At 41.1% G+C, this 26170-nt stretch overlaps 1 protein-coding gene across 1 annotated transcript in view; it reads right to left on the reverse strand.

Moving 5' to 3' along the window:
* DGKK (diacylglycerol kinase kappa) overlaps window positions 1-26170 on the reverse strand; it is a 104693-nt gene that overhangs the window by 25043 nt on the left and 53480 nt on the right. The window contains exons 5-11 of the mRNA XM_055267783.2: window positions 13329-13464; window positions 12772-12878; window positions 12342-12464; window positions 10331-10433; window positions 2451-2634; window positions 1642-1750; window positions 755-894 (exon numbers count right to left, since the gene is read on the reverse strand). Coding sequence (XP_055123758.1) covers window positions 755-894; window positions 1642-1750; window positions 2451-2634; window positions 10331-10433; window positions 12342-12464; window positions 12772-12878; window positions 13329-13464 — 902 coding nt within the window. The remainder of the gene's footprint in view (window positions 1-754; window positions 895-1641; window positions 1751-2450; window positions 2635-10330; window positions 10434-12341; window positions 12465-12771; window positions 12879-13328; window positions 13465-26170) is intronic.

Below are 26170 nucleotides of genomic sequence, written 5' to 3' on the forward strand. Positions count from 1 at the left end.
TCATCTGAGGTGCTTTTGTACAATACACATTCCAGGGCCCTGCCAAGACCTACTGAATCTTTGTGGTGGGGCTCAGTTTGATGTTTTTAAAAAGCTCCCCAGGAGATCCTTATGGGCAGCAATAAATCAAATGCTCCTATATACACCAGCATAGAAAGTCTTTTTTTTTCCTCAGGAGATAGGATGGTAGTACTTGCTCTTCTCTAGAGCAGTGACAATGTAAGCAAGTTATTTCTAAACTCTCCCTCCATCCCTTTTTTAGTTTCTTTGAAAATCTGATGAAATTATAGACTTTTCCCCAAGAGAGAATATGCTTAAACAGATCACTGGCTCTGCAATTTGAAGAGGGTTCACAGAACCCTTGAACTTTATCCATGGGGCCCCTGCTCTAGAATCCTTTAGTTCTTTGGTGTTTTTGTTGTTGATTTTGTTTTGTTTTGGTTTGGTTTTTTTTGAGAGAGGGTCTCACTCTGTCGCCCAGGCTGGAATGCATTGGCATGATCACGGCCCACTGCAGCCTTGACCTCCCAGTAGGATCCTTTAGTTTTGAAGAGGGGCTTCAATGATGTTTGAAGGATACATGGTAGACCCTGGCTTCCCAAGAGACAAGCCCCACCCAACCCACAAATGGCTCTGCACTGAAGCCAGAAAGGAAATGAGGCTCTATCAGAGAGGTTAAAGTATTCCTGATTGAGATGATGTAACTGATGTGGGACAGGAAGAGGCACAAGGCCCTGGTCTTTCGGCCACTTACCTGTCTAGGATCCTCACACTAGCCTGCTCCACTCTGTTGAGGATGTCCAGAGGTGACTTGCTTTTGTTCCAGAATGCACCCCAGCCCAGGACACGAGCCAGATCATTGCCGGTTCCAAGTGGGATGACTGCCAGCTGACACTGCAAGAACAAAAGGAGACACCCTTTTCAGACAGTCTTTCTATCAAGCTTCACCCATGAAAGAACCCAGAGGGTACTCTTTGGGAAGAATTATGGTCTTAAAACCAGTGGATTTAAGGGACTTCAGATTCTGGGGAAGGTAATGAGAGGATGTTTGCAATTGGGTGAAATTTTCCCTAAGGAGTTGGACCCTAGTGTTAACAACACAGAACCTATTAAGTAAAGGGAAAAGTTACTGGAATATGACAATATTCATGGCCATGCTTAAAGAAGAGAAATATAGCTGTGAATTTCTATCTGGGCTGGGCCAAGGAGGTGAAGTAAGTCAGGAGACAAAGCTACTGGAGTGAGAAGAGCAAGGGGGCTGCCTAGGGACAGCAAGGAGACATAGAGGAAAGTTTCTGCCACTCTTGAGACTCAAGGAAGAAAATCAGTGGGCTCAGGAGGGGAAGGAAACTGGGGATTGAGTGCTGTCTAAGACCACTTCTGTTTTGTTTGCTCTTCTCCCCTTCAACTCTTCACTTTGAAGCCTAGGGAACAGAGCACTGCTCATTCTTTCTGTCAACGTCACACAGATAGACAACCAGAAAACAGTGTAGATGAGTAGGCTTAGATTGGGAATCTACCAGTCAGGCTGAATATGAAGCCTGGGGGAAACATATTTTACAGACAGGGAGGGCGAAGACTTGGGACTGCACACCCCTACTCTTTCTAGCAATGGCTAAACTGAGTCATCCAGGGACTTACCCTTTCATGTAATCCAAAGGCATCAATCAGAGATAAGACCCAGCTCACACTGCCATCTCCACCACAAACCAGAATGCGAAAGCGAGCAAAGTTCTTGAACATAGACAGCCTGGAAGGACAAAGAGGAAAGGGGGTCATTTCACGAACAGCTGGGTTTTGTAACTTTTCCTACAATGTGTCAGGACACAAGAATTGCTGCTTTGGCACTCTGCTAACAGACCACCTGCCTTCTTTCCCTTAGCCCTTATCTCTCTGTGTATCTAAGACCATAGACCATCCCAGAGATCAGGGTTTGCCTCAACTCATTTTCTTTCTGTGCCTCTGGAAAACACTAGCAACCTAACCAGACCCATTTGCTGAGGCCCAGGAAGATGCCTTGCATGGTGGCCAGTGGGCTCACAGGAACCAGGACTGAGCAGCCAGATGGTCCCAAAATAAAACAGGTCTGTAGAGGAGGTATATCTATTTGGTCCCGGGAAAGAGAGTGGCAGGAAAAGTAGACAGCAGTATCCGTTTGTCTCTTTCTCTGAGGTTAGGAGGCATAGTTTTACGTTTTCCAACCAAAAAAGATAAAGCAAATCTGAGAGGGGCTTGGACATGGGCTTGAAGGGATTTCTGGGAGAGGGCTAAGAGCCCTCCTACCAGCCAACCCAAAAGGCTCTGGAGTTATGTGTTTGTGTGCTGACTTGAGAAAATAGACATTTCCTGCCCAAATACAAGAACTGATTCCAAGAAGCCTATTTTAGTTTAGAATGTATAGAGGAAGACTCCCTTACATACCCAATCATATCCATGGGGTACATGCTTACCCTGCTTCAGGTCCACCCTTCAATAGGTCGAACACTTGAGATGGGTTAAGGTATTGCTTGAATTTTCGGAGGAAGATGATCCCCTGATGATCGCCACTTTTGGAGTTGATGAAGATGAGCAAGGGACATGAACAGGCTGATGACCAATCAAGATTCCAGAAGTCCGAAGATACTACTAATTGGCCTGACACAACGAAAAGAAAAAGAAGAAAAAAAAAGAACAGACCCGTTGAGATGGAAACGAGACATGACTTAACATCACATTTTGCAATAACTTTTTGAGTATGAGTCTCAGTCTTTTGAGAATGGGGAGCAGAGGAAAAGTCAAGATACCACCCAGAGGGGCTTAAAAGTATTTGTCGTATTTGTCCGGCTGTCGTCAGAAAAATGACATTTGCTGAGCCACTACTACATGCCAAGCATCATGCCAGATACTGCTAGGGGTATAGTCCCTGCCCTCAAGCTCAGGAGAGAGACTCATACACAACAGTATGTTGGAACATAAGGAATAAAGAAATTGGTGCCACAACCAAGGATTAGTAAAACTGTGAGGAAACTGAGGAAGGAGAGGATTGAGAACCCAGGAGGAAGACCAGCACACAACTAGTCCTTTCTCTGCCCAGGATACCTCAGTTCTTATAGTGAGAAGATACCAGGTCAGGAGAGAGGGGAAGGAAAGGCTGTCATTTAGCCAGGAGCTAATAACAGAATATATCAATGTGGGGTGAAGCAAAGAGCTTTAATCACTTCTCTAAGGCTGTTGTAGAGCAATCTGTATTATCTCACCAACTTCCCTGGGGAAACAAGACTAGGAAAATTATCTGAACAACGGAGAGGCTTTTAATAATCCCCAATATTGTAGTTACCCATAGAGAAGTAGGGTTATAGCAGTCTAAATAACCAAAGCCTGCCAGCTCGTGCTGAGTCTCAGAGCCTGTTGGCAGGGAGACAGGCAGTGTGCAATGGCCTCCTAAGAGATGGTAGACAAATAGTGAGCCCCCAGACCTTGGAGCTGTGGCTTGACAGGGATGCCTCCGCAAAAATAAATACACAGGGCAAAAAGCATGTGGCTCACTCCTCAGTGGGGGTGGGAGGAGGTGGGTTGAGAAGACCCATTTGTTTTAGCCTGGGTGAAAGGGAACCTGAAGGAAATCTACTTGAGCAGATTTCATAACTGGTTTGCCTGGAAAAATCGAAAGCAGGTTTCCTCTATGGGCCAATTCCCACTCACTGGCCAGTGGAGCTTGAAGGCATCCTAAGCCAGCTAGCCAGTCATGCACCAAATTTTTAGGACTTGCCAGGACTCACAGCTACAAGGGGAGTCTTGTAGAAGCTGGGTCGCCTCACTAGCATAGCTCGGAAGTAGTTACTTTCCCTGAATACATTATCCAAAAGTAGTACCCCTTCCAACACTTTTTTTACTAAAGTAATATGTTGACACAATGGTAGTTAAGACACATTAATCCCTTCATTCAATAAATATGTATGGAGGGCATTCTCTGTGTCTGCTTTATGTCCTGAGAATACAGTGGTGGACAAGATAGAAATAGTCTCTGCCCTTGTGGAACTTGTATTTTAATGGAGGAGACAGACCATAACAAAGAATTATAAAAAAGAATTTGCCATGAAGAAAAATAAAGTAGGGAAAGGGGGTAGATATTGGAAGGGGTGTTATTTTAGACAGAGTGGTCAGGGATGGCTTCTCTCAGGAGGTGACATTTGAGATGAAACTTGAATGAATGCAGGAGTGAGCAATGCAGGGAAGAGTTTTTTGGGGGATAGGAAGAAGAATAAGTGCCAGGACCCTGAAAAGGGAGACTGTCTGGGCTGTCTGAGGACCAGTGAAGAGAATAGTATGGTTGTTGTGGAGTGAGTGAGGGGGGAGTGGCAGAAGATGAGGTCTCAGAGAGGTGACATGGGACAGATCCAATGGCAACAAGATGTTACAGGAAGCAGTGCAAAAATAAGGGGAAGACTGTTCAGCATGGACCTGAGACATTACGAGTCAGGTCTTCAGATATTTAAAGAAAATAGTCAAAAAGTGTTAACTTTTTATGTGCTTGCTCCCCTACCCACAAACAATGCAGGCCCCAATTCATGGCTTAGCCCCAAGCTTACCTCTCCCTTGTTTTAGAACCTGTCTGTGCTCTGTGCTTCCCTTTCTCACTCTGCAACCCTCTGTCAACACCCTCTAAGTGAGCATATGACTTTGGGTATGCACCCTAATTAAAGGACTCATGGAAGCAACTTCTTGCCAACATCTAGTGGCTCTCTGAGGTGTGCTTGGAAGCAAGCACTTTCCCTGCCAGAGGTCCTGGAATAAACCTATCTATGCCCCCAATGTTTTTGTTTTGTTTAGTGTCAAAGGCCCTTTGGGGGTAGTTCCTCTCTAAAGGTGAGACAGCAGTGGCAGTGAGACCAACCACTGTGTACTGTTTGGGCCTCAGTTTCCTTATCTTCAAAATGAATCATTCAAAAACTTAAATTAGTTTCCCAGTGTTTAGATGAAAATGGACCTTTAAAAGCCAATCGTTATGCTCATAACTTGGCTTCTAAAGATGAGAAGATGGTCAAACTTACTCATAACAAGAAATATACAAATTAAAACTACACCATGTTACCATTTTTTTTTGCTTGTCTAGAACATTGGCAAAAAAAAAAATAGATAACACACTTGACTGGGGAGGCCATGGGGAAATAGGCACTCTCATACACCAAGAATGGAAGTGCTGAGTGACACAAAACCTGTGGAGGTGAATTTGACAGTATCTATGAAAATTACAGAGGCATATGCATTTTGACCTAGTAATTTCATTTCTCGGAATTTTTCACATAGACGTGTATGTAAAAGGATATGTATGAGGCTGTTCACTGTGGCATTATTTGCAATAGCAAAAGACTGAAAACTACTAAATTATTCAACATAGTTGACTGGTTAAATACGTTATGGTATATCCATACAGCAGAATATCTTGTAAGTGTAAAAAAGAGCGAGGAAGCAATTTGTTGATAAGGAAAAATCTCCAAAATATACTGTGAAGGAGAAAAAGAGCAAGGCACAGAACAATGTGCATAGTATTAAAAGGGGTGGATAAGAATATCTATTTATATTTACTAGTATATACATGAAGAACTACTGGAAGGTATTTAAGAAACTAATGGCAGTACTGAACTGTGAGTGAGGATAGGGGGGCTGTAGGAGATTGAGAAGATCAGAGAAAAGATAGCAGCAAGACTTTTCATTACTATGTGTATATATGTATTTCTTTTTTAAAAAACCGAACCATGTGAATATATTAACTAGACAAGAATTAAATTAAGAAATAGGAAAAAAGAATTATGCTAATGCTGTTTATAAATTAAATAGCCGTGAGGGTGTAAACTAGAGTGAGCATAGGAAGCTTAGCGAGAAAATTCTGTAATTAAGGCAACTTGAACTTTAGCATCAGACCTCATTTGGTCACAGATGGGAAGACAGTGGGACATAGCCCCAGCAGGAAGGCAGTCCCAGGAGACTACAGGGGCAGCCCCATCTAGCATTTCCCCCTGAGGAAGAGAATATCTGAATTTGAGCAAGGCCAAGTTTGTCAAGAGAATCTTGTGAACCAGGTGACAAAGATGGGTGCCACTGAGGGCAGAAATATAATAATGTTAAGATTTATAACCAGGTAAACAATCTTTCCCACAAGATTGCTTTTGAATAGACTGATGTTAATCATAAGGGAGTGTCCAGTATTATTTCACAATTTTAATTGACAATTCACATGGAAACATAGAAGTCTGGCTTGTGAACTCTGAAGTACTCAAAGCTGGAGGAAGAGACACTGGATGACAGAATCAAGACTGAAAAATGACCTTGTCAGGCTGACCGGTCAAAGTCCAGGGATGAAATGTAAAGGGAATAAAGGTGAAGCTTGCCCTTTAGGCTCAAGGACATAAATTGTACCAGAACAGGACAATACGAACTTGACTTGGCAGCATCAAGTGTGAAAAGAGCTTAGGGGATTTAGTTGACTTTAAGCTCCTGATGAGTCAACAGCCTGAAAGAACCTTTCAAAAAAAGCTCATGTTTCTTTGAGCTGCATTAATATAACCATAGTGCCCTAAACAGGGAGCCAACAGTCCCACTCAAATTTATTCTGTTCACTCCACAGAAAGATGCGAAATTGGCATAGGTTGGCTTACCATTCTCCTCCCGTACTTTTAAGATCCTCCCTTACAAATGTCAACTCATTTAACCATCATGACACACCTGAGTACAATTGTTATTCCTTATTGGCAGAAAACAAATGCCAGATTAATCACAGAGAGGTTAAGTAACTTGTCCAGGGGCATACAGTAAATGATAGAGTGTGTTTCTAGGACTAGTAGTATCAGCAGCATCTCGGACTTGTTAGAGATGCAAATTCCTGGGCCCCACCCAGATCTACTGAATCAAATGCTCTGGGTGTAGTGCCCAGAAATCTGTGTTTTAACAAGCCTTTCAGATGCTTCTGATATAACAACCACTGCACTTCACTATTTTTTCTCCATATGAGCCAGTGATGCTATCTTAGTCGTTGCTCAGCACTGAGCCTTACATACAGGCAGTATTCAGTAAATGTATTAAGGAATTCATGTAACAAATCTTGACTGTGCGTATACCATATACCCAGGTCTGAGTCAAGTGCTAAGGATACAGAGAGTTCACAGTCTGGGGTGGAAGACGGACACCATTATAATGTCATGTGTTAGGTGCTTTGAGATATGTGTTCTTGGTTTATAGCCAAAGAAGTAATTGATTTGTTTGGGAGAGTGGGAAGAGGCCATTACAGAAGCTGTCAAACAGAGAAGACAATGTTTGATTTTGAGCTGGACCCTAAAGGATAAGAGAAGGAATATACCAAGCAGACTGGATAGGAAAAAGGGATAATTGGAAGGAATTCTCAGAAATTAGAGTCTGTTGACTGAATAAATACATGCGTGAACAGATGGGTGTGACTCAACGCTAGCAAGGGCTTTCTCAGAAAGTCATGAGCTGGATGCCCTCATGACTTCAGCTGGGTGCTGAAGAAAGGATTCTCTAGCTCAGCCAGGGGGGCATTGAACCAGACCGTCTTTAAGGACCTCACATGGCTAAGATTCTATGACTGGAAGATGCAAAAGATTCCTCTGGGATTGGACCTTCCAGTAGGAAACTTACCCATTAAAGGGCATAAGGCCACAGCCAAGAAGCCAGGAAGAAAGAGTCAAGAAGATAGGGAAGTTTGAAAGACATTTCTAAGAAGCTCCAGGACAAGTAATACATGATAGAAAGAAGGGCTGGCAGAGAGTGAGATTCAATTGGATCAAGATTGCAGATGACCAGGAGGAAAAGTTAAAAGCTAACTCATGGGATGTTAAATAAGACACCAAACAAAAAGAATAGATTAGCTCAGGTGCTCCTAAGCAATAATATTATATCACTGGTGGAAAGAAGAAGAAAGTAACAATGCCATTATTTGACAAGCTATGACAAGCATAAGAAGTGATATAGGATAGGAAGAAATAAATTTTAAAAACACCAACACAAGGACAGGAAGCACAGAACATGTTTGGCCCAGTTACAAAGGAGAGGCGGCAACCTTCTTAACACCTATTTAGGGTCATTTGTGGCATGCTGAGGTGGGCCATCTGCTTAAAGACATCTTTGTCAGGTCCCTGTGGGGGTGAGCAAAATGTCTCAGATTCAAAACTAGGTTGATTTCACTACCAGCCTGATTTTGCTCAGCTGACCAGTTTGCTGCTTTTCCTCTTGTATCAACCGCATCTTCCCCTAGTCCCTCATTCTCCTATCTAGGCAAGTATCTCTTATTTACTAAGTCATCAATCTCTTCACCTCTTTGGTCAACTACCTGGTGGGTGAGTCCATGTGGATAACTATTTGAGTAGATCTGAGAATAATATATGCATGTATACCTGAGTGAAATTCAGTTTTCTGTCTTTACATGTTATTATGGGGACATATGAGTATACTTGCCTGCAGAAACCTGTATGAATGGCTCATTCCATGTACTAAGGTCTAGCTATATCTGTGTTAGGGTTGGAAAAGTAACTGGAAGGATCTAGAGTGGCTGTGTGTGTGTGTGTGTGCACGTGTGCATATATATGAGCACGCACATACACATGTGGTATGTTTAGTTCTAAAACTATGTTGTAACAGCTACAGGAATCTTTGCCCCCTTCTGTTCTCTAAGGAAACCATCTACTCTTCTTTCTTTTCCTTTCTTTGCTTCCAGCTAATGCTGGCTCTTCCCTGGCAGTGAAGTGAGAAACTAGCATCTATATGGGGATAATTTTTAAGTCAGTGAAATGAGGGTTCACTAATCACTCTTGGACCAGTAGGTATCCCACACGTCAGAGATGGACAAATTAGCAAATTAGAGAAATATAGATTTAAACATTCCGGGAAGAATCTGAACTTTCCTCCAGTAAGTGAAATTGACCATATATAGAGTGAAACTAATCATACACAAACTGAAATTTATGAGCGGTGTATCCCTTCCTTGGCTTAGTGAAATAGTAGTATGTCAGTGGTAAGTATATTAGATTTCTAAATTTCTTATTGTTAGTAAAATAGGTTAGGTCTTGTAAGCTGTGATATGTGATTTTGATCTTGACAGTTCCCACTCTTTAATAATGAGTAATGGGAGAAGCAAATGAACAAGTCAATGGCAAAAACGAGAGTCTCTCAGAAAAAGCAAAGAAAAAGTAGGGAAGGAGAGGTGAATTCAAAAGGCAAGTGTCAAAGAGTGAATCATCCCTGTGGGGTCTGCACTTTTTATTAGGCTAGGAGACTAGATATTTAGTGACCCAAGAAGTCGAGGGATTTAATTTTATGGTCCTTTGAGGTTATGTTTTTAGATACTTAGGCCCTTCACATATTATCATCTGTCCTCATAATAGATAGCTTCATTCCCATTTACAGATGGGGAAAGCAAAGCTCAGAGAATGTAAGTGACCAACCCAACATCACATATCTAGTAACTAAAGCTCATAATTGCCTAGCTCTTGTTTTTTTCCTTATGTCATGATACCTCCATGTCTTACTTATTCTTAAACAAACACAAAAACTATACAAAATACCCTTCTCCTTGGCTCCTGCTTTTTTTGTTCTAACATTGCTAGACCTCTTGACAGAAGACTCTATACAAAGTTTATTCTTGCTGCATTGATTTCATTACTACCTCCTTTCTGCTCAACCTCCTACAAATGGTTAACATTTCTAAGGTTTGCTCATTTCCAAAAGTCTCTACCATTCCCTTGGCACTTAGCATATGACACATTAAATTGTTAATTGTTGTATTATATCAGTAGCCTGAATCCACAATAATCAATAGCTCTGGCAATGCCCATGTCTTAGATCTTTCTGCAGCCTTCAGACACCTTGAGAACAGAGTTCTTAATAAATCACTAGTGTCCAGGAATTGACAAAGCATCAGTGAAGTTGGGGTAATGATCATGTTAGTTTCATATTTAAGGACAACATTGGTGTTTGTTTCCATTTTAAAAGTAACATAACCTGGCCTTCATGAAGTTCTTCCTTGACCACCTGGACACAAACTTATTTCATGACTTATCCAGTGTTTGGAAATCATGAAAAAGCTGAAATCAATTCTGATCAGAAACAATTGTGAACGAGCTACAGAGAACATGCCCACATACATATCCACCAGAAAGAACAACATTCACAATCCCAAAGGTAAGAGAACCAAGAGCTATCTATATACACATGCACATTCCTACTTCCCCAAAATGTTTGACTGGTTGAGGAGAATAATTTAATTGCAGTCCTTCTTCCCAGCCTTTGCACCTTCCCTGCATCCCCAATGTGCTTCTGAGGTTAAGATTTAACTACTCACCATCGCCTTTGGGGTCGCTTAGAGCAGTGGGAGGAATGACTGATGAGCGATGGCTTCCGAAGCAACATTCCTTGGAAAACCGTCTCCTACAGTCATCATGCACCTGAAACGACAAGAGAAGAGCAGAGAAAAAAAAAGGAGGGGAAGAGAAAAGGATACCATTGATCAGTCTTGAGTTCCAATACCAAGATTTAGATCCTTGGTATTTAATCTCCCTTTCTGAGATTTGGTGCCATACATATATCCCTAACTCACCTGAGCACCCCCATTCTACTCTGAGCCTACACTGTCCCTCAGTGTGGCCTCAGAACTCTGGTCCTTTCAAAGGTAGCTTTCAGAAGATATCCACCTACAGGCACTGAGAAATCACCAGTCCTAAGGCACAACCTTAGTGGCCTGCAGAATGCGGAATTTACGTGCAGTATAAAAGAGTTAATAATAATAATGTAATATTACACTTCAATCCTTATAACAACAGGTGTGTGAGGTAGAAAAGACATTATTGAATTCATTTTAAAAATGAAGATACCAAAGCTCAGAGAGGTAAAGGGTTCTGCCCAAGTTCAAACAGCTGGGAAGTGACAGCTGAGACTCTGCTGCCTTTCCCACAAGTGGCCATTCTTTCCAGATATCTGACATCTTCAAGTGCCACTTCCTGGAAAATTACACAGTTTCTAGTGGGCATGAACCTGGCCTGGTTATTCAAAAGCAATTGAAAAAAAAAAAAAAAAAAAAAAAACAGAGGACAACTAGAGTCTTCTAAGAAGAAACTCATACTTCAGTTTCTTCTTGTCTAGAAAACTCAGCTTTGGAGAAGCATCTAAAAGGCTAGAAATCTAGATCAGGGTCTCTCAACTTCAGCATTACTGATATTTTGACCCAGATAGTTCTTTGTTATGAGAGGCTGACCTGTGCATTGTAGGAGGTTCAGCAGAATCCCAGGCCTCTACCCACTCCATGTCAGTAGCACTTCCCTCCACCCTGAGTTGCAAAAATAAAAAATGTCTCCACACATTGACAAATGTCTCGTGGGGGGCTAAATTACCCCCAGTTGAGGACCACTGGTTTAGAGGCATGGTAGTGTTGTAGTTAAGAGTGTGGTCGGCTGGGAATGGTGGCTTATGCTTGTAAGTCCAGCACTTTGGGAGGCCAAGGTGGGAGGATCGCTTGAGCCCAGGAGTTTGAGACCAGCCTGGGCAACATAGCAAGACTCCGTCTCTACAAAAAAATTTAAAAAATTAGCTGGGCATGGTGGCATGTGCCTATAGTCCTGGCTACTCTGAGGAGACTGAGGTGAGAGGAGCCCACCTCACACGAGCCCAGGAGTTTGAGGCTGCAGTGAGCTGTGATTGTACCACTGCACTCCAGCCTGGGCGGCATAGTGAGACCCTGTCTCAAAAACAAAAAACAAAACAAAACGAAAAAGAGCATAGTCTTTGCAGAATTACGTATGAATCAAGACTCTTGCTTACTGGCTGAATGACCTTGGACAAATCACTTCACTTTTCTGACCCTCACTTTCCTCATCTGCAGAATGGGAACAATGAGGCCCAGTTTAGGCTTATTGGAAGGAATAAATGAGATCATGTACATTAAGCACTCAGTATATAGTGGCAATAATAATGTGTTAATATTATCAACCATTTTTAATTAATAAAGGTTACAAGTTCCTAGGAAATAGTGAATGAGAAAGGGAGAAGGTTTCTCAAAGGCAGACTCAGAACTTATTTTTTAATTGCCCATACTGCCATTAGAGAGTTCAGCTTTTCCCACTTGTTAGTAGGCCTCACCAATTAAGAAGCAACAAAGATGGTCTTAAATCTTTCTCCCAAAAGCTCCATGGTCAGATCTGGAAAGGCAGGATACTAAGCTTTATACTACAGAATCTGTTTAACCTGTTTTGAGATAAGGGTTTCTTAGGTTTCTATCTATGTGTATACGTTGTCAAGCTCTAATCCACCCCCTCGCCAGGAGTTAAGTTCTCTAAATATCAATATGAGAAGAGCCTTACCGTAGAATTACACCACAGGCAGCGGAAATCTTGAAGTCTTTGATAACTGCCACAGCTCTCATGACATACTGCACACTGAGAGCTGACAGGCATGTTTCCTTCTACCCATTGGTGGGGCATGCTCTGCATAAGGGTAAAAAGACACAGGAGGTAGAAGTTAGAGACATAAGAAGAGGAAGGGCCAACTGGAATAATTGTACTACTCCATGGAGGACATTAGGTAAATGACCCAAATGACCCTGCCCTCCCTACTCCAATGCTAGTGAACAATGACAAGTGGAGGAGGGAGGTTCATTCTTCCAGATAAGTTGGATTGTGAGCCTGGGACTTTGCTTATCTGTAGTTAAGAAGAAGTCTTCCTTCTCCTGTGTATCCTGGTTGAAGGGGACATGGGAGAGGCCGACTGTGGGAAGACACGGCTAGTACTTACTACTTCATCTGCAGGCAGGAGGAGGTCATCAGTGATAGACAATGTATTCCACTTGCAGTCTTTGCTTGCTCTCAAAGCACATAATCTGTGGGATTTCACTTTGCACACTGTGAGAAGAGGAAGAAAAAGATGGGCGTGAATCTGGTGACAGTGACGATTCTAATTCCCTTCCCTAAGCTGCTCTGAAAGTTAGAACACAGATGCATTCTAAATAGTTCTAATGCACCTCCAAAAACCTATTTCCAATAGGATCCAGTTCCTTTTTATTCTTACTGGCTAATCTTTTTATTATCCAACTTGAATGAAAATTGATGGTAAGAATGAGGTGATTTCTGTCTTTTTAACACTTGTGATAATATAGTCCTATCCCCCCATACTCATCCTTCTATTTTCATCCCCTTCATGTTAGTTTCCTCCCTTTTTCTTTCCTCAATCAGGGTTAACCTCACACCAGAGTCAGTGACCTAGTATGAGTTAATGATACTAAAGCCACATGAGTTCCTTCATCCCTATATCTACCCACTGAGCTTCACTTCTTAAAGGAATCAGAATGGTACCTTCACAGATGATGGCATCTCTAGATAAGGCAGGAATGCTCTCTCGACAAATATTGCAGTGCTGGGTCCGGTGGCTGTAGCTGGAGTACCAACAGTGCATTCCAACAAGAAAAGGGTTGTTTTCTGCTGCAGGTATCTAAAATAAATAAACGAGAAGAGAGAATGGAGGATGAATCACAGAGATGGATTAAAGAGGGCCTGAAAATCTGCTGCTAAGTCTCAAATGGACTGCTGTATAGGTGTCAGAGCGTGTGAAGGGGAAGACTGAAAGTTGGAACCAATACCTGGGACCTGGGATATTTTGTGTGCATTTTTGTTTGTTTTGCCAGTCGTTTTCAAAAAGAAAAATAATAGAGGGGCAGATCCTGGAATAGAAGCTGAAGGCAGGCGTAATTATCTTTTTTTTTTTTTGAGAGGAAGTCTTGATCTGTCACCAGGCTGGAGTGCAGTGGCGCAATCTCGGCTCACTGCAACCTCCGCCTCCAGGATTCAAGTGATTCTCCTGCCTCAGCCTCCCAAGTAGCTGGGACTACAGGCATGCACCACCACGCCCAGCTAATTTTTGTATTTTTAGTAGAGACGGGGTCAAGTGATCTGCCTGCCTCGGCCTCCCAAAGTGCTGGGATTACAAGCGTGAGCCACTGTGCCCGGCCAGGAGTAATGATCTTTATACGGCTTGGCCAATCACTCTATTGTCTTAGTTCAAGCAAAAATGTGTTGTCTTAGCCTTGGCCTTGGTTCTCTAGCCAGGGAATAAAGACAGGAGGTAAGGCTCTGACTCTGGGCTAAGGAATATTATAATAAGGCTTTAACTACCTGCTGGAGGTATACACTTCCCTTCCTGGCTGCCAGGTGAGCAGAGCATTGCTTTACCTGGACAACAGTTTCATCTCAGGGAATTCTTTTAGGAATTCCTTGAGTATTCTTTTAGGAATCCCTTGAGTATTCTTTTAGGAATACCACGCTCTGACTGCCTACAGCAGTTTCCTGATTAATCAGCTTAATTCATTCAATAATCCATTAAACAAATATTTACTGAGTAAATACTTTGTGCTTGGCACTTTTCAGAGCATTTGAGATATAGTGAACAAGACACAACCCCTGCCTACATGGAGTGGCATTCTTTTTGGTGTCTTCTTTCATGGTACCGAGTTTGACATTTTTTGTTAACATGCCTTAACATTTTTTGTTAAATGCTGCATTTGTATTTCACAGCCTGACTTTCATGACTGTAGGGAAGGCAAGGGTATACCAGCAACAGTTTTGAGATTGAAAGAAGGGAAGGGTGAGCACCAAAAAAACTCCAAGGACTCATACCTTTTCACTAATTCCTGGGAATGTCTGATTTTCTCCTTCTCTGCCTTCCCCTGAAGTTTAGACATAGGCGTACACAGAGCTTTTCATTCTTGACATTATAATGAGTTGGGTGTGTAAAGGCATGACAAGACTTTAAAAAGAACTATATTTTCTTCCTGACATCAGTTGACAGTGGGGAGAGAGAGAGCGAGAGAGAGAGAGAGCTATTGAGGGCTCTAGCACATTAAGTATTCATCCTTGATCAATTTACATGAATTAGCTATCCAAGACATAGCCTGCACATTGCACTCTCTGATCACTCCTTCCCACTTCTGGCATGCTGGTTACGTGCTAAGCTACTGTTGATTTGACCTGGAACCTTCTGGAAGGGAAAGCTATTTTGGTGAACTAAATGCTCACATGTTCTGGGATTGCTTTGTGATTGTAATGTTTATTGTACATTAAGACACTGGAAAACTCTAGGGTGATAAGAATAGAAGATGGAGAGTCCTGAGGAAGTGACATACTCTTGGCTTTGGCACTTTGAGCTCCTAGAACCTTTCTACTCCCCAAGTCACTAGATTGTAATTCTACAAGCATCTTTTTTTTTTTCCTCCCAGTCTCCTCTCCTCCAATAATTACGAAGAACCTATTATGTATCATCTACCATGGTAGGCACTGGAGATGCAGAGATGAATAAACCATAGTTGTTTCCCTCAAGGAATTTATAGTCTACTGGAGGAAACAAATTCTAAAACAGATCATTCCTGTATAGAGTGACAAGTGAAGCTCTTCCAGAATGTGCAAGGTTTCACAGGACTGCGTGGAATTCAGAGCTCTGCCTGGGTATAATATTAAATTTCATCGTCCAAATTGCCTACAAATACAAAGGAATAGGTAAAACGGACATTGCTTAGGTTCAGCAGTTGAGGTGATGGAATTTATATTCCTTGTGTACATCCTATTCTGTAAGGAAATGTTGATGCTTCCCACCCTGGATGAGTATGTGTGGTGATTGAACAGTGTCCCCTCAGAAATATGTTCAAGTCCTAACCCTTGGTACCTATGAATGTGACCTTACTTGGAAATAGGGTTTTAACAGATATAATCAAGTTAAGATTAGGCCATAATGGATTAGAACGGGCCCTAATCCAATGACTGGTATCCTTATAGGAAGAGAGGAATTTGGACACAGACACACACACACAAAGAGGAGAACACCTTGTGAAGATACAGAGCACACAGACACAGGGGAGAACACCAGGTGACAATGAAGGCAGAGATTGGAGTGATGCATCTGCAAGACAAAAAATGCCAAAGTTTGTCTGCAATCACCAGAAGCTAGGAGGAGGCAAAGAAAGATCTTTCCCTAGGGTCATCAGAGAAAGCATGGCTCTGCAGATACTTTAATTTGGGACTTCTAGACTCTAAAACTGTGAGACAGTAAGTTGCTGTTGGTTTTAAGCCATCCAGTTGGTAGTTATTTTATTATGGCAGTCCTAGGAAACTAATACAGATTTTGGTACTGGGAAGTGGGATGCTGCTGTAACAAATACCTAAAAATGTGGAAGTGGCTTTGGAACTGGGTAGTGGGTAAAGACTAGAAGAATTTTGAGACACATGCTAGAAAAAGCCTAGATTGCCTTGAACCGAGTGTTTCTAAAAATATGCACATTAACGGTGTTTCTGGTGAGGCCTCATGTGAATATGTGGAACATATTGGAAACTAAAGGAAAAGTAATACTTTTATAAGGTAGAGAACATGGCTGATTTTGCTCTACTGTTGGGTGGAAAGTAGACTTTGTGAGCAATAAACTTGAATATTTGACTGAGGAGATTTCCAAGCAAAGCATAAGAGGTGCGTCTTGGTTTCTCTTTGCTGTTTATAGTAATATGTGACAGGGAAGTGATACACTCAGGAAAGAAATTGTGTTAGTCTGCTCAGGCATGGCTCAGGCATGATAAAAAAAAATACATAGACTGAGTGGCTCAAATACAGAAATCTATTTTCTCACAGTTTATAGCTGGAAAGTCCAAGATCAAGGTATCAATCAATTCAGTTCTTGGTGAGGGCTTCCTTCCTAGCTTGTAGAAGGCCACCTTCTCACTGTGTACTCTTGTGGTTTTTCCTCAATGTGTGCATGTGGAGAGAGAGAGAGAGAAGAAAGAAAGAGAGAGAGAGAGAGAATATCTCTTTCTTTTCCTCTTATTATAAGGCCACCAATCCTATCGGATTAGGTCCCCACCCTATGGCCACATTTAACCTTATTTGCCTCCTAAATGTCCTATCTCCAAAGTTACATTAGGGGTTACAGCATCAACATATTAATTTGGGTGGAGGGCACACAATGCAGTCCATAACAGAACTATTAAGCAAAAAGTCACCAGAACTAGGTTTAGAAAATTCTCAGCCTATCCATATTGCAAAACCCAAGAAAGTGTGCCCTGCAGAGAACATCAAGGGTGTGTCTGGACAAACTTTTGCTGGAGAGATTGGATGTGGGACACCTGGCTCCGATTAACCACTTCAGCAGAACACTGTCAGATTGGACTGAACTTGGACTTAAGGGGACAGATATGGGATAAAATGAAGGAAGGTTGTCAGACTTCTGAGATTCTATAGGCATGAAACACACTGATAAAGCGACTCAGCTGTGAACATGTGTTATCCTTCAAGAAAATGGAAGAATGACTTCCAAGGGTAGCTCAGAGGCCAGCAAGGCTGCTGAGAGAGGCTCAGAGGCCAGAGATGCTGCTGTTGCCATCATAGGCCCAAAGAAAGTGGGCCCAAGGGGCAGGGGCACTGCCTCCTTGGTTCCAGAGGGTGGAGTTGTTTCCTGGGTTCCAGAAGGTGGGGCTATCTCCTTGGTTATGCAGAGGCTTGTGGGGGGATTGACATTCCAGTGAGCTAAGAGGGTAGGGTCAGAGAACAGAACACCTAGCCACAGAGAATTATTCTCAGGCCTGGAGAACCTGATGGAATTTGCCCTGCTGGGTTGCCAATTGTTTTTAAACCCGCAACCATTTTATTCCTTCCATTTTATCCCTTTCAAAATGGGAATATCTGTCCTATGCCTGTCTCAACATTGTATTTTGGAAGCATATAGCTTGTTTTCTTGGTTTCACACGTCCACAGATGGAGAGAAATATTGCTGAGGATGGACCATACACAGAGTGTCATTCATACCTGATTTAGATTATTTACAAAATGATATTTTGGACTTAGATTTAACGCTGGAATGTGCTATGGCTTTTGAAGATGTTGAGATGACAGGGAATGTATTTTGCACATTGGAAGGACATGAATTTGGGGGGGACTAGAGGGTGGACTCTTGTGAAATGAATTGTGTCCCCCCCAAAGGATATGTTCAAGTCCTAACGTTCACTACCTGTGACTGTGCTTCTATATGGAAGTAGGGTCTTTGAAGATATAATAAATTTAAGATGAGATCATACTATATTATGGTGGGCCTCAATCCAATGACTGCTATCTTTATAAAAAGAGAAATTTGAACATAGGTACATACAGAGAGGAGAACACCATGTGAAGATACAGAGGGAACAGACACAGGGGAGAATACTATGTGATGATGAAGGCAGAGATTGGAGTGATGTGTCAGCAAACTAAGGAACACCAATAATTACCAGCAACCACCAGAAGCTAGGAAGAGGCCAAAAAAAAAATCCTCCGATCAGATTCTTCATTTGCCATGGACTGAATGCTTGTGTACCCCCTTCATATCATATGTTGAAATGCTAACCCTCAAGGTGATGGTACTAGGAGATGGGACCTTTGGGAGGTGATTAGGTCATGAGATTGGAATCCTCATGAATCGGATCAGTGCCCTTATAAAAGAGACCCCAGAGACCCATCTCAGTCCCTTTTCCACCATATGAAGACACAAGAAGACAATTGTCTATGAACCAGGAAGTGGGTCTTCACCAGACACTGAGTCTGCCAGTGGCTTGATCTTGGACTCTCTGGCTTCCGGAAGTGTGAGAAATAATGTTTGCCATTTTAAGCCACCTAGTCTGTGGAATTTTTTTATAGCAGCCCAAACTGACCAAGACAGGAATTGGTACTGAGAAGTGAGGAGTACTGCTATAACAAATACCTAAAAATGTAGAAAAAACTTTGAAACTGGGTAATGGGTAGAGGTTAGAAGAGTTTTGAGATACATGCCAAGAAAGCCTAGATTGTTCTGAATAGAATTTTAAAGGAGATTTTGGTGAGAGCTCAGAAAGGGAAAGGGAGAACTGTAGAGAAAGTTTCTATCTTCTTAGAGTATACCTGAGTAATCATGAACAGAATTTTGGTAGAAATGTGGACCGGCCAAGAACATGTTACTGGACAATAAAGAAAAAGTGATTGTTGTTATAAAGTGGCAAAGAACTTGCCTGAATTGTGTTTGTATTCTAGTGTTTGATGGAAAGTAGAACTTGTGAATGATGAAATTCAATATTTAGCTGAGGATATGTGGTTCCTCCTGACTGCTTATAGTAAAATGTAAGATAGAGAGTGACATCAACAAGATGGTGGAATAGGAGTTCTCCAGCTTCACTCTCTGCACTACAGAAATCCAACTGGCAACTATCCACAGGCAAGAATACCATTATGAATATCCCAGAACTTTGGAGTGAGGCTGAGACACCCCCCTTGGACCACAGAACTGAGAAAAGCCAGGGTCAAATGGTAAAAGTAATGGTTCTCTTTGACTATGCCGCTTCCCCCTCAAGCTGGTGCAGTGCCACAAAGAATTTCCTTGGAGTTATTGGTTTCTAAGTGGGAAAAGAGAGTTGAAGGCAGATATTCAGCTTCCTCACATTTTGGGACCCTTCACAGGAAGTCCACTCCTGTCTTGTCCCACGGGAAACATTGGTAGTACCAGCAGGGCTAGGTTACCTGGGGTCAGTAAGAAACAAAAAATGGGGTGGGGCTCACAGTAATCAATGTATAGATCTTGGTGGCTGCTCTGTGTTCCTGCCAATGGAAGCGCCACATCAGAGGAGCTTGCCAATAGCACCATGCTGCAGGAAACATGGTCCATGGGTCTTCCAGGCTTGAATCCTTAGCTAGCTTCTTCAGACAACCTGGGTGCTCTGATTAACTCTTCCTCAGGCCAAGGGATAACTGTTAGGCCAGCAATTACCCATGGAGGAACACCTGGCCCCATCCAACCCTAGTGTCAGAGAGGTGATCCAATAAATTCTGATGCTCATTGACAACAAAGCCAGACAAGGACACAACAAAAAAAGAAAACTACAGGCTAATAGCCCTGACAAACACAGATGCAAAAATCCTCAACAAAATATTAGCAAACTGAATTTAAGAATACATTAAAAGAATCATTTACCATGATCAAGTGGGATTTATCCCTGAGATAAAAAGATGATGCAACATACATAAATCAATAAGTGTGATTCACCATATCAACAAATGAAGAATTCAAATCACATGATAATCTCAGTGATGCAGAAAAAAGCATTTGACAAAATTCAAGACCCTCTCATGATTTAAAAAAGAAAAAAACCTCTCAACAGATTAGGTATAGAGGGAATGTAACTAAGCATAATAAAGGTCACGTAACAAACTGATAGCTAGTATCATTCTAAATAGTAAAATGTTGAAAGCTTTTCCTCTAAAATCAGGGACAAGGCCCTGAGGGACAAGGCCCATTCTCATCACTTCTTTTCAAATTCTGATAATTATCACATGTAAAAACCAGAGCAATTAGGCAGGAGAAATAAATAAAAGATATCCTAATAGAAAAGAAACAAGTGAAATTGCCTCCAGTTGCTGATGACATGACCTCATATATTTTAAAAAACCTAAAGATTCTACCAAAAAACTGTTAGAACTGATAAACAAATTCAGTAAATTTGCAGGATATAAAATCAACATACAAAAATCAGTAGCATTTTATATACGTGTTGAGTATCTCTTATCCAAAATGCCTGGGACCAAAAAGTGTTTCAGATTTCAGATTTTTTAGGATTTTGAGGTATTTGCATTATACTTGACTGTTGAGCATCCCAAATCCAAAAATCTGACATCTGAAATGCCCCAATGAGCATTTCTTTTAAGCATCATCTTGGTGCTAAAAAAGTTTTGGATTTTGGAGCATTTAAGGTTTGGGATTTCGAAATTTGTGATGCTTAACCTGTACCAATAATGAACTATGTGAAAAGGAAATTAAGAAAACAATCCCACTTACAATAGCAACAAAAAAGAAAATACTTAGGCGTAAATTGAACCAAGGAAGTAAAAGACCTGCATACTGAAAACTATAAAAGATCAATTAAAAAATGGAAGAAAACACAAATAAATGGAAAGATATGCTGTGTTCATGGATTGGAATAATTAATTTTGTAAAAAATATTCATACTACCCAAAGCAATCTACAGATTCAATGCAATCCCTATCAAAATTCCAATGTCATTTTTTGAACACCTTTCCTCTAAGATCATCCAATGTCATTTTTCACACAAATGGAAAAAAAATCCTTAAATTTGTATGGAACCACAAAAGACCCTGAATACCCAAAACAATCTTGACCAAAAAGAACAAAGCTGGAAGCATCACACTTGCTGATTTCAAAACATATGTAAAGTGATTATAATTAAAACAGCATGGTACTGGCATAAAAACAGACACATTGACAAATGCAACAGGGTAGGAAACCCAGAAATAAACCCATGCATTTACAGTTAACTGACAAAAGTTGACTGACAGCTTTTGACAAAGTTGCCAAAAACACAAAATGGAGAAAGGACAGTCTTTTCAATAAATGGTGTTGGCTGGATATCCACATACAGGAGAACAAAATTAGACCCTTATATGAGGGGTCCTGAACCCCTGAGCCACAGATTGGTACCAGTCCATGGCCTATTAGGAACCAGGCCTCACAGTAGGAAGTGACCAGTGGACGAGTGAGCATTACGGCCTGAGCTCTGCCTCCTGTCAGATGAGCAGTGGTATTAGATTCTCATAGGAGTGAGAATCCTATTGTGAACTGCACACGTGAGGGCTCTGGGTTGCACACTCCTTATGAGAATCTAACTAATGCCCGATGACCTGAGGTAGAACAGTTTCATCCCAAAGCCTCCCTACCAACCCCCAACCACAGTCCATGGAAAAATTGTCTTCCATGGAAACGAATCCCAGGTGCCAAAAAGTTTGAAGACTGCTGCCTTATACCGTATTAAAAAATCAATTCAAAGTGGGTTAAAGACTTAACTGTAAAAGCTGAAACTGTAGAACTACTGTGATAACACAAGGGAAAAAGCTCCCCAACATTGGTCTGGGCAAGGATGTTTTGGCTCTGACCCCCAAAGCACAAGCAACAAATGCAAAACTGGACAAATGAGATTACATCAAACTAAAAATCTTCTATGCAGCAATGGAAATAATTAACAAAGGGAAAAGACAACCCACAGAGTGGAAGAAAATATTTGCAAACCATACATCTGATAAGAAGATAATATCCAAAATATATAAGGAACTGTAACAACTCAATAGCAAGAAAACAGCCCAATTAAAAATGGCAAGAGACCTGAACAGATATTTCTCTAAAGAAGATACACAAATGGTCAATAGGTACATGAAAAAATGCTCAATATCATTAATCATTAAGGAAGTGCAAATTAAAACCACATTGAGATATCACACCACACCTGTTAGAATGGCTTTTTAACAAAAAAGATGAAAGATAATAACTGTTGGAGAGGATGTGGAGAATAGGGAACTCTTAGGCATTGTTGGTAGGAATGTAAATTAATATAACCATTATGGAAAATGGCACAGGGGTACCTCAAAAAACCTAAAAATAGAACAACCATATGATCCAGTAGTTCCATTTCTAGGTATATGTGGAAAGAAACTGAAATCATTGTCAAAGGGATATTTGCACTCCCAAGTTCATTGCAGCATTATTCACAATAGTCAAGATACGGAAGCAGCTTAAGTGTCCATCAACAAATGAATGAATAAATAAAATGTGGTATATATATACAATGGAATGCTATTCAGCATTAAAGAAGGGGGAATTCTATCATTGGTGACAACATGGGTGAATCTGGAGGACATTATGCTAAGTGAAATAAGCTAGCACAGAAAAACAAATACTGCATGATCTCATTTATATATGGAATCTGATAAAGTTGAACTCAAAGAAGTAGAGAATAGAATGGTCGTTGAGGGAGAGGAGGAGGGAATGGGGAGATCAAAGGGTACAAAGTTTCAGATAGACAGGAGGAATGAATTTTGAGATCTATTGTGCAGCAGGGTAACTATAGTCAATAACAATGAATTATATAGAGTATGTTTAAATAATTAAGACAGTAAATTTCAAATATCTCACCATGAAAAATGATAGATAATAGGGGTGATAGATATGTTAATTAGCTTGATTTAATCATGCCACCTTGTATACATATGTGAAAACATCACATTTTCCTTCATAAATCTGTGTAATTACGATTTGTCAATCAAAATTAATATTAATATTTTTTAAAAATGAAACAAATAGCTCATTAATCAGTTTTATTTTGATTATAGCTAAAATTATAATATTGTGCATATATTTGGTTAATAAAATGTTATTAAAATGAAAAATGTGAGAGGAGATAAATGAATTGAGGATGGAATTGTTAAGCAAAAAACCCATAGAATTTAGAGATTTTCAGGAAACAACAGGTGCTGGAGTGGATGTGGAGAAATAGGAACACTTTTACACTGTTGGTGGGACTGTAAACTAGTTCAACCATTGTGGAAGTCAGTGTGGCGATTCCTCAGGGATCTAGAACTAGAAATACCATTTGACCCAGCCATCCCATTACTGGGTATATACCCAAAGGACTATAAATCATGCTGCTATAAAGACACATGCACACGTATGTTTATTGCGGCACTATTCACAATAGCAAAGAGTTGGAACCAACCCAAATGTCCAACAACGATAGACTGGATTAAGAAAATGTGGCACATATACACCATGGAATACTATGCAGCCATAAAAAATGATGAGTTCGTGTCCTTTGTAGGGACATGGATGAAACTGGAAAACATCATTCTCAGTAAACTATTGCAAGGACAAAAAACCAAACACCACGTGTTCTCACTCATAGGTGGGAATTGAAAAATGAGAACTCATGGACACAGGAAGGGGAACATCACACTCTGGGGACTGTTGTGGGGTGGGGGGAGGGGGGAGGGACAGCATTAGGAGATATACCTAATGCTAAATGACGAGTTGATGGGTGCAGGAAATCAACATGGCACATGGATACATATGTAACAAACCTGCACATTGTGCACATGTACCCTAAAACCCTAAAGTATAATAAAAAAATAAAATAAAATAAAATAAAAAATAAATAAAATAAAATAAAAATAAAAAATGAGAAAAATAAAAAAAAATAAAAAAAAAAGAATTTAGAGATTTTGGAAAATTCTCAGTCTGTCCACATTACAAAAAATAAGAAAATATGTTTGAAAAGGTGTGAAAGATCCACTATTTGATAAGGAGATTAGTGTGGATGTCAATCACAGACTTAATTAGCCATCTCTACAAAAGCCAGTAATAGAGATGGGATTATAGTAGCAGAACCACTGTCAGCTGAGACTAAAGGAAATTGAGAAAATGGGAGGAAACAAAGAAGACCCTACAGGACTGGACCATAGAACTATTTGGATGTGAACTTCTTCAAGACAAGTAAAGAATGATCCCAAAGGTGATTCAGAGATCAATAGGGCTGCCACTCCCACCACAGGCCCAAAGTGCACAGTTCTAGGTGGCAAGGCTGTCTCCACATCAATTTCAAAGGGTGGAACCAATGCCCAGCAGAACTGTGGGGATGGAACAGTCCAGCAGAGCCCTGGGGGCTTGCCCCTGTTCTAACAGAGAATCATGCCATGAATAGGGCCACTGCAGAGAGCCACAGCATTGGCACTGCCCTGCTGATCTGTGGGGGTGATGTTGCCACCCGCATAGGTCTGGAAGGCAGAGCATTGAGCCGGAGGATTACAGATGCTCCCAATTTACTATGGGGTTACATCCTGATAAACCCAGTAAGTTCGAAATATTGTTAAGTCAAAAATGGACGTTTTGTAGACATGATGGGATGTAAAAACACAAAGTACAATATCTCCCAAAACTTTGGCAACACAGTGCACTGTAGAATATGGGCTGTTTACTCTCAAGATTGAGTGGCTCACTGGGAACTGTGGCTTGCTGCTGCCGCCCAGCATGGTACTGCCTATCACTACCTCAGGAAAAGATCAAAATTCAAAATTTTGAAGTACTATTTCTACTAAATGTGTATTGCTTTTGCACCACTGTGAAGTCAAAAAGCTGTGAGTCCAACCATTGTAAGTTGGAGACCATCTGTATTCTCCAAACTTAAGATCTCATGGAGCTTGCCTTGCCAGGTTTTGGACTTGCCTGGGACCTGTCATTTCTTCGTTGTTTTCTATTTCTCCCTTTTAGAATGAGAATGTCTATCCCATGCCTAGCTCACCACTTCTATTTTGGAAGGACATAACTTGTTTGACCTCACAGGTTGACAGCTGGAAATAAATTTTGTCCAAGGCTGTCTCACCCATATCTGATGTAAATGATATTTAGATGATACTTTAGACTTTAGAATTCATGTTGGAATGAGTTAAGCCTTTTGGAATTTTTAGGTGAAATGAATGTATTTTACATGTGGGAAGGCCATTAATTTGGAGGTGTGTAGGGGCAGATGGCAATGCACTGAATGCATGCTCCCCACACGTTATAGGAAGTGATGGATCCCTCATGAATGAGATTAGCGCTCTTATAAAAGGGACCCCAGGGAGTTTTCTTGCTCCTTTTTCTGCCATATGAGGATACAATCAGAAGACTCCCATCTATGAACCAAGAAGCAACCCCTCACCAGGCACTGAACCTGCCAGTACCTTGATCTTGGGCTCTACAGCCTCCAGAAGTGTGAGAAATACATGTTTGTTGCTTAAGCCACCTGTCTATGGTATTTTTATTATGGCAGCCTGAACTAAGACATCACTGATGTAGGGCAGCTAAGGGTACTTTTCCCACCTCCTGAATTCCTTTCAGCATAATCGAGAAAGTCAGATATGTGTATTAATTGTTTGTCTAGTAGTTAAATGAAAGCTTATTGACTCCAAAGCACTTTCCAAATGCGAGGATTTAGTAATATTAAGTGTTTGCAAAGTACATAAAAGTATCAGGTGAAATATCCCACAAAGCACAAAGTCGGCTACAGATATAATTCCATAAAGGAGCCTTTTTGGGGATGGCTCACATGATAAAATGTTGAGTTTAGATAAAACGAAGTCAGTAGTTTGTGCTTTAATGTGAACTCAACTGCTCAGTTCTATCAAGGTTTGGGGAATTACAGAAGAGTGTTAGGGCCTCCCAGGTTGGCCATTGGTAGGGTGACCATGTTGTCCAAATTGGGCCACTTTCTACAGTGAAAGGGGAGCTGTTAATACTTATGCTGGGACAAGTGTAAACTGGGCTCAGCCTGAGTAAACCACTAGCCGT

The sequence above is a fragment of the Symphalangus syndactylus genome, chromosome X, assembly GCF_028878055.3.
Source record: "Symphalangus syndactylus isolate Jambi chromosome X, NHGRI_mSymSyn1-v2.1_pri, whole genome shotgun sequence".
NCBI classification, from domain to species: Eukaryota; Metazoa; Chordata; class Mammalia; order Primates; family Hylobatidae; genus Symphalangus; species Symphalangus syndactylus.